Source organism: Cibotium barometz, chromosome 7 (assembly GCF_041138505.1).
Source record: "Cibotium barometz isolate CiBa-2024 chromosome 7, ASM4113850v1, whole genome shotgun sequence".
Lineage (NCBI taxonomy): Eukaryota > Viridiplantae > Streptophyta > Polypodiopsida > Cyatheales > Cibotiaceae > Cibotium > Cibotium barometz.
Window position 1 is genome coordinate 29,740,997 of NC_141052.1, and position 9,895 is coordinate 29,750,891.

Genomic DNA, 9,895 nt, shown 5'->3' on the forward strand with positions numbered 1-9,895 from the left:
AGAAGACCCCATAAGAAAATGAAGGGTTCATCTGATTGGAAGTAAGCATAGCCTTGATATCACTTAAACCTTCTATGCAATGCAGATAAGGAGAAGGAACAACATTAATTTCATTCACTATTATTTTTAGCTCCTTATGATATAAAATAAAAGATTTTTCTATTTTTTCCTAGGAATGATTTATGAAAGGCATCTAAAAGCTCCATTCTATGTCCCTCAGCATGTACCAAGTGATAGAGCATCAAAGCATACGCTCACATTTATAGTCATACATTGCAGAAAGTGAATGTAGTCTTTATTTTTTTGAGTTTAAAGAGGGATGTGGATAAAACTTAATAAACTATGTACACTCTTTTGCACTTTTTTCTCATTTAGAATTTGTGTTGGATTTTCTCTTTTCTTCTTCTTGGCAGTAGTTTCGATGTATCAAAATTGATGTGCCTTATACATCTTATACTTTAACACGATATGAGGCATGGAATAAAGTCTACTTTTTCATATCATTCAATAAATTAACCCAAATTTGTGCAAGAATATAGATGCCATTTCTATGCCATTTTTGAAATCACATTGCACATGTGCAAGGTGAGAAAAAGTAATCTCACTTCTAAGGAGAATATTCAATGATTCTAAATACCTCTCATTTTGAGGATTTTTTCTCATTTGTTTTACAAAAGTACTTGGAGCATGAAATTTGATTTCCAATTTTATGGAAAGAAAAGCTATATGGTCATTCATTGTCAATGTCTTTAAAGTTAAATAAAGTCTCATAAAAAAAAGAAATACTTGGAGGCTAATGATGGCTTTGACAAATAAGATCACGATTTAAACAACATAATTGTAAAGATGACTTTAAGAAAGATATTAACCTAGGGTGTGTGAAGGTTAAATTGACTAGTTGAAGAGGAGAATAAATAGTGATAGATTTTTAAAAATTAAGAGAAAAAATATGAGGAAGATAACTAAGGATCCCTTGAATTAAAGAGTGGCATAATTTATGTGTGTATTGTATGATATAACTTCAACTTTTTGTACATGAGATTTGGTCAAAATTTTGGATGAATGAACAAAGTAAAATATCCATGAACACAATCATTTAAACCAAAAAGTGTGACTTTTCATGTTGAAGAAATCTATAATATTGCAAGGAGGTCAAATTTCATGTTTACATAAAATGAATATCATGTTTATCTCTCACACACATGCACACACACATATACACACACATGCACGCACGCGCACATACAAACACATGCACGTGTGCACGCCCACGCACATGCATACACACACACACACATGCACATGTACACGGGTGCACATGCGCATGCATGCACACATACACACACACACACATATACACATGCACATGCGTGCGCACACACACACACATGCACATGCGCGCGCACACACACACACACACACACACACATGTAACCATAATCGAATATGTATCTTTCATGATGCTACAAAAGAGGCCACTTTGTTAGAGATGTTACATATCTTTCACAATACTTCAAAGGAGATTGCATTCTAGAAGATGTTAATTTCTAGTTATACTTAAATGGGAGAATTGACATTGAGGTCATTAATGATGTATGAAGCTATTATACGAAGTCAATTTCAATGTGTATGAGTCACAATGATGGGGACGTTTGTGAGGAAATATATTTATGGGAAGCATACTAAACCTTTATATAATGATTATTCCATCCCATAGGTATGTTAGCAATGTTTCACCTCTCTTGTATACACCTACTATGAAGCTAGGTACCCATGTGCAAAACATTATTTTCACGCATGCCTTGTCTACTTTAGTCGCCCATGCATACAAACCATTAAGCAACTATCCCACAACCATACCGTAAGAGGCACCCCCATTATCCTTTAGGAGCAATGTTAGAACCTTCCCCAAACCTTCTCATTGTCTTGTTTTTAGAACTAAGCCTTATGAGAAGCGGTGTTAGAATCCTCACAATCTTTATTCCTAGAAAACTAATATGGGAACTTTCAAATTTGATTTGTATTTGGTTCAAATAAAATATGATGATCCCTGTGGGTTTGAATATGATGTATCTCATGTTGAGAGAATGCTTATCGTCGTAAACCAAGAAGACACACAAGAAAATAGAGGATAGAAGCACCTTCCATGCAATATAGAAAAGGAGAAGGAACAACATCAATTCTATTCATTGTTCTTTTTTTAATTCCCCATTATGTAAACATCAAAGATTGTGCTACTTCCCCCTATATTCTTTTTTTTAAAAAGATATCCAAAAGCTTCTTTCTATATTCCTCGTAATAAGGACTAAGTGCTAGAGCATCAAAGTAATAAAGCTTATTCTCACATTTATAATGTTGTTCTAGACATTATTAGATGAGAAAAGTGAATGTATGGTTATGTTTCTTTGTTGAAAAGACTATAAAACTTTATAATCTTGTACGATTTTGTACTTTTTCTCATTTGGAATTAGTTTTTGGTTTACATATTTTATTCTTATTGCACAGTTTGGATGTATCAAAAAACTAAGTCCTTTTACAATGTGCACTTTGTCACATTATCAAAAACTAGGCCCTTTTACAATGTGTGCTTTGACACATTGTCATGCATTGAGAAAATTCTACTTTTTCATATCATTCGATAAATTGGCCCAAATTTTCCATTTTTATGCTTTGAATGACATGGCTACAAGCGTGACTTTAAGGAAGCTAATAGAGTAAGGTGTGAGAAGGTGAACATGATTAGTTGAAGATGAGGATCAAAGTTGGTGAAAAATTTTAAAGAATTAAGCGAAAGATTACCAAGGACCCCTTGTATTAGTGAGTGTTATTTTCACGTGTGCATAGTATGATATGGTTTCAACTTCTTTTACATGAGATCAACCTTTGGATCAATGAAGAAAGTAAAAGATAGGTGAACACACTTGTTTAAACCAAAAAGTGTGACTTTTTCATGTTGAAATAATCCATGCTATTTAAAGGAGGTTGAATATCTCGCATGCACGCACACGCACACATGCATGCATGTATGCACATGCAAACATAATCAAATTTTAATGATTCTACAAATGAGATCATTTCTTGGCGATGTTCATTTCTAGGTCTATGACATGACTTTCATGACACTATCAAAGGAGATTGCATGCTAAGAGATGTAATTTCTAGCTCTAAGAGACATGTCTTTCTCACGACACTATCAAGGGAGATTGCATGCTAGGAGATGTAAATTCTAGCTATAGTTTCTTGGAGATGTTCATTTCTAGCTCTTAGACATGTCTTTCACGATCCTATCAAAGGAAATTGCATGCTAGGAGATGTAATTTCTAGCTATTCTTTATTGGGAGTTCATTTACATTGACGTCATTGCTGACTTATCAAGGTATAGGAAGCCAATTTTGATGGGTAGCTATCCCCATGAGAGAAGGTATTTCAAGGTATAGGAAGCCAATTTTGATGGGTAGCTATCCCCATGAGAGAAGGTATTTCAAGGAAGTATTTAGAATACTACAAAGGCATTCCATCTCATATAATAGGTTATGAGAAGTGTCAGAAAAGAACATATTTTCTCAACAAGTCAATGGTAAGGAAACGTCTTGGCATTGGGCCGTTTTTGTTTAAAAAAAACTACATAGCAATTGCCTTTATAACTAGAATTTTTAACATCTCATATGTTCATTTCAAGACAAGCCCAAATCCCAACCCATTATTTTCAACCTTGCATTGTTTTCAAGCTTAGCCTTGAAAAGGAAAATTCCAACTGAAATTTTCAAGCCTAGCCTTGAAAAATATACTGAAGGGCATATTATTCTTTCTTCTCTATTATGAATTAGGGTTGCATGATGGATAATAATAAGTTGGTTTTTCATGACTCTAAATGTGGATTAAAGCTACTCAAAGGATGAAGGATTTGGAGGTCAAAGGATTAAGGATTTGAAGGGTTGAGAGCTTAGGATTAAGGTGGTTTGGAGGTTAAAAGCTACTATAAGGATTAAGGATTTGAAGGTTGAGAACGGGAGGTTAAAAGCTACTCTAAGGATTAAGGATTTTAAGGTTGGGAGCTTAGGATTAAGGTGGTTTGGAAATTGTCAATGGCCGGCTGTGCTGTTGGCTATAAACGTAGGTAGCTGGGGAGTGTGTGGTGTGTGTGTGTGTGTGTGAGTCAAGTGTGTGGTGGTGGTGATTGGAGAAGAACCCACAAGCCGCAAAGCATTTGTATGCAGTGGGCGATTTTTTATATACAGCAAGGAGGCCTCCGGGTTAGGGTTTCGCAGGGTTTTTGCTCTGCATGAGCGTGGGCAGAGATGGAAACCCTCAGGAAATGCTCTGCGAATCACCCAGCGCTCACTCCTTTGATGTTTCTGGAGCGCACGGCGATCTCTTATGGGGAGCGCACTTCGATAATCTATGGCAGCATCCGCTACACGTGGTCCCAGACCTTTGAGCGCTGCAGAAGGCTCGCCTCTGCCCTCGTTTCACTCAACATCCAAGCAGGAGACGTGGTATGTTTGTTCATAATCCTACACGCTAATTATCCTTAATTAATTCTGGCTTGTTCATAATCCTACACGCTTATCCTTGATTCATTCTGATTCCGCACGCTTCTCCTTAATTAATTCTGGTTCGTTCATCACCCTGCACGCTTATCCTTAATTAATTCTTTTTCGTTCATCACCCTGCACGCTTATCCTTAATTAATTCTGGTTCTTTCATCACCCTGCACGCTTATCCTTAATTAATTCTGGTTCGTTCATAACCCTGCACGCTTATCCTTAATTAATTCTGGCTCGTTCATAACCCTGCACGCTTATCCTTAATTAATTCTTGAAAAAACTTGTCATTTTCTTTCACCGTCACCTCACCCAGCTCAAAAATTAAGCAACCACAAGCCGTGCCCATAAAAAGTCGTTATTTGGCTTACCCGTTAATATAATTAGCATTGGGATTACCCCTATTGGGCCATTATTATTCTAATTGAACAACCTCTGCAAGGATCTATCTATGGCTCTGTCCACCCACAAAACTGATCATTTTCTTTAACCTAAGTTTACCGGTGTGTCTAATCTAAGGTTGTTTAATTTTTTACCTAGGTAGATCTTTGATCCATGCAAAACTAAAATTACAATTACGCCAAAATACAAATGGTTTGTGGTTTTGATGTGATTAAGAAATGCAAACAGATATCTTGATGGTCAATTAAGACAGCAATGGCTAGTAATCCATTGCTAATTTTACTGGTGAGTAAGCCTTAGAATTAACAATTTTTGATGGGCAAACCTGCTTCTGTTTGAGAACAGATTCTGGTATGAGAATTTGCCCTTTTTTTAATTATTTTTTCCGTATTATGAATGAGCAGAAACTTATTCATGGAACCTGTACTCATTTGCATATCCAGCAATACAAGCAAAATAGACTGCAACGACCTCTCTCTTTCCCAATTCTCAAAATTCTCATTCTGATTTTCCTTTTTCCATATTTTTTTTCTTTACGTAATCCTATTAACAGTGGTCTGCTTAGCTTGTGTATTTAATTTTTCTGCAACCATTCTGTTAATTTTTTCCGAATTCAGAAAGCAAAAAGCAAAAAAGCGGATTTTCTGAAAATAAAGAGAATACTTGTTTGAGTCTGCGATTCTTCCCAAAATTGAGTGTAAATCGATGCAAATGGTGGAGTCAAAATCAGCTGTGGGCTTGCAAATTATTAGCAATCGTGGCTAATAGAAACCCAATTGGGAAGCTGAAAACCCTAGTCAGGGATTTCTTAATCCTAATTAGCAATGCTAATTATAATTGGCACCAACGGGCCGATTTGGGGAAACTACTGAAAGATGGGTTCACCTATATTATGTAGGCTGAATTAGCTCCCTTAATGATGCCTAACAAACCTTAATAATCAGCCCAAGAAGATTAGCAGCAGTTAACTCAGCTCTATGAGAGAGAGAGAGAGAGAGAGAGAGAGAGAGAGAGAGAGAGAGAGACAACACGATTCACTCAACAAACAGGACTTTCTTCAGTTTTCCACCCAGCCATGAATAATCCAATTAGGGTTTTTCCTAGAAGTCGTCTTGTCAGCGCAAGCGGATTCCAGCGCCATGTCATTGGGTTAGTTGTATTCCATAAGACAGGCTTACATGCACAAGTAGGATTCTGTGCAAGATTACAACACCATGTCATAGGGTTAGTTGTATTCCATAGACAGGCTTACATGCACAAGTAGGATTTTGTGCAAGATTACAACACGAGAAAAAGTCATTTTCACAAGGTGCACCACACAATGGCAATGACAGAGCTCCACTTAGGACACGATCTTTCCATTGACAACTAGGTAGGACATTATTTTCACGAGTGCGAGCTTAATAATGTCACCTTTCCCAACTTGCCACTACAGGACATGTAACAACAATGGCTTGCAACATTCATGGAGGTTGCAAGCTGTAAGTCTTGGCTTCATAAGTTATAAATGCAGAAGGTACTTAGACGTAAGATGTAAAGTCCGCATTTAGCTATGTAGGATCTGGACTTCTTGAATACTCGAGCTGTGCATAAGTACTGCAATTATTAAGTGTAATTGTTGCTTCGAAAGTGCACCCTTTTTTCTTGTTAATCAGACTTTAGCCCTCTCTTTCTGGGAATAACATTGTGAACAGCATTGAGCTCACATGAGAATGATCCTGCTTGACTGCACTTTTGTTCCTTGTATCTCAAGGAATCAGCTTTTTCTCTCATGCCACATATCTGAGAGAATCCATCCTCATATGCTTTGGGCCTAACGTGTTTTTTCGCGTTCTTAAAACTAGGTCTCTGCAGTGGCTCCAAACATCCCAGCTATGTATGAGATGCATTTTGGAGTGCCAATGGCAGGCGCAATCCTCAACGCCTTGAACATTCGGCTGAATGCCCAAACTATGGCAAGCCTTTTCAAACACTCTGGTTCGAAGGCGGTGTTTGCTGATTATCAGTATCTGCCTGTTGTGCTCGAGGCCGTGAAATTCTTATCTGCAGAAACTTCAAGGCTACCAATCGTCATTGTAATCCAGGACCAACTGGGTCTGTGTGGTGCCAAAAGCGACAAAGAGCTTGAGTATGAAAGCCTGTTAAAAGATGGTGATCCGCACTTCCAATTTCACTGGCCATCGGATGAATGGGAAAGCATCAGTCTAAACTATACATCAGGAACTACTTCAAGGCCAAAAGGGGTGGTTTACCATCACAGGGGTGCATATATAAATTCTCTTACCTCAATATTGATGTGGGGGATGAAGGATTTCCCAGTATATCTCTGGACGGTGCCGATGTTCCATTGCAATGGTTGGTGTTTCACTTGGGCTGTAGCCGCTTGTGCCGGGACGAATGTCTGTCTTAGAAGTTTTACAGTTAAGAGTGCATTCGATGCCATCACAGATTACAAAGTCACTCATTTATGTGGTGCCCCAGTGATCTTCAACATTTTTGCATCTGCACCTGTCGAAGAAATCAAGCCTCTGTCGTCTACAGTACATGTTCTTACAGGAGGTGCCGCACCACCTCCTTCAGTACTTTCTCGAATGGAGGACCTTGGCTTTGATGTATCACATGTGTATGGCCTCACTGAAACATTTGGCATAGCACTGTATTGCAGATGGAAACCCGAATGGAACTCTCTCCCGCGTGAAAAACGAGTTGCTTTTAAGGCTCGCCAAGGCTTGGCTACCCTTGCAGTGGCTGAGGCTGCTGTAATGGACTCCGAAACCATGGAAAGAACTCCAAGTGATGGGAAAACAATTGGAGAGGTAATGCTCAGAGGGGCTACTCTGATGAAAGGCTATCTGAATGATGAGGATGCCACCAAAGCTGCCTTCAAAGGAGGGTGGTTTCACACAGGGGACTTGGGTGTGATGCACCCGGATGGATATATCCAGCTAAAAGATAGATCAAAGGATATAATTATTTCTGGTGGTGAGAACATAAGCAGCATAGAGGTAGAATCAGTATTGCACACTCATCCTCAGGTTCTGGAAGCTGCAGTGGTGGCTCGGCCTGACGAGCACTGGGGTGAAACCCCGTGCGCCTTTGTGCACTCGAATGGCAATGTGTCTTGCGAAAGCATCATCACATACTGCCGGGAGCGCTTACCTCTATTTATGGCCCCTAGTAGTGTGGTGTTCAGAGAATTGCCCAAGACTGCCACTGGCAAAATTCAGAAAAACATCCTAAGGGAGCATGCCAAGGCCTTGGGAAGTCTGCGAAAGGGTAAGATAAGCAAGCTCTAAACTAGTGGAAGGCTGGCCTTGATTTCTTTAAGGCCATGGTGGCCTTATTGAATTGTAAAAGAGGAATTATTACCCTTGATGTTACCCCTCTTTCCAAGCAGGATATGCAGGCTTGTGTATTATTGTTAGACTCAAAGATAACCACACACACGTGTGAGTAGCCAGCATATTGGTTGCCAAGGAGGTTTACTCATTCCAATAAGTAACAATGGCTGTATCTATATAGTTTTTGACCTCAAGCTCTTGGGCCTTAAGTTTGTTGATTTTTGTAATGGGGGAGTGTCAAAAATCTAGGAGCCCATAACCCCCATATTCGAAAATGGAAGGACGCTGGAGTGCATGGTATGGAGTTAAGATCGAGGGGGAGGGTTAACATATCAAGCCCAATTAGTGCGCATATAGATAACATGCCTGGATGACACCTCCACACTTATGTGATATGCCACCACTGATTTACAAGCTGTATGATAGCTACTCTCATATAGTAAGGTTCACACTATGGACCTTGTATGTTTTAGTAGTAGAATACTTTCCCTTCTCGTGTGTACTCTTACCTTTATTAGTATGGTTGTAGAGAAGTGAAGAGAATAGTAGAAATTTCAGCCATCCATCTCTCTCTTGTGTGCTTGTCTCTATTCTTGTGTGTGGGTGTAAAGAAGTTTGCTTGCAGCAGCTCAAGATCACCCTCCCCCTTCTCCCCGCCTTCTCCCCCCATATTATTCTCAAGAATTCACAATGCCAATCCATAATCCTATATATGGATCCAATTCCAAGAAACAAATCCACCTATATATGGATCCATATTCCAAGAAACAAATCCAAGAATCCATAGTGCCAATCCATAAAATCATATACCATACTTCCATAAGGAAACCCAATCAATCTCTCCATGAAGAAGATTCATAATCCAAAGGAAGTCCATCTATCCGTGAAGAAGATCCATACTCCAAAGGAATTCTATCTATCCATGTAAAAGATCTATAATCCAAAGGAAGTCTATCCGTCCATGAAAAAGATTCATAATTCAAAAGAAGTCCATCTATCCATGAAGGAGATCCATATTAATCCAAAAGAAGTCCATGTGTCCACCATGAAGGAGATCCATCATCCAAACTTAAGTACACCTATGTCTCCAAATTGGTAGGCAAAATCAAAGGCTAAATTGAGACTAATCATCAATATAATATCACAAGTACCCGAAACATGGATACAAAATCTAACCTCAAAGGTACAATCTTGATTCAAAGTGTGTTCTACAGGACCACCATAATCTAAAAGCAACATATTAAACAATGCCCAAGAAGAGTTTGTTCTACTCTACAAGACCACCATAATCTAAAAGCAACATATTAAACAAAGCCCAAGAAGGAACCAGACCCCAGAGTCTAGCTCCTCATCTCCCCATGTAGGCAACATGATATCCCTTGCCAATTGGCCTTACAAGAATCTATACAAGTACTTAAACAACCTATATCCAAGGCAAGAGAATCCTCGGGACAATAATAGAAGGGATATATGTTGCTCCATTCAACAATAGATGAATAACCTTTGAAAAATATTCTGAGGTTAGGAAGCATTGTAAACCTCAAAAGGTGTTAACTAGGCATGGTTCACTACAAGTGGGCATGTGGAGAACACAAAAGTCTTCAATCA

General features: G+C 38.7%; 1 protein-coding gene across 1 annotated transcript; it reads left to right on the forward strand.

The window, feature by feature from the left end:
* Positions 1–3,431: 3,431 nt before the first annotated feature.
* Positions 3,432–8,847, forward strand: LOC147636873 (butanoate--CoA ligase AAE1-like). Its single transcript, XM_086800447.1, has 2 exons — positions 3,432–4,496; positions 6,791–8,847. The coding sequence occupies exons 1-2, from the start codon at positions 4,299–4,301 to the stop codon at positions 8,240–8,242; spliced, it is 1,650 nt and encodes a 549-aa protein (XP_086656573.1). The 5' UTR covers positions 3,432–4,298; the 3' UTR covers positions 8,243–8,847.
* The last annotated feature ends 1,048 nt before the right edge of the window (positions 8,848–9,895 follow it).

What these genes read in the sequence shown, in the direction of transcription:
- LOC147636873 (XM_086800447.1), top strand. Translation starts at nt 4,299, where the DNA reads ATGGAAACCCTCAGGAAATGCTCTGCGAATCACCCAGCGCTCACTCCT. An exon ending in ACATCCAAGCAGGAGACGTG is followed by an intron (nt 4,497 to 6,790) that starts GTATGTTTGTTC and finishes TCTTAAAACTAG; the next exon opens with GTCTCTGCAGTGGCTCCAAA.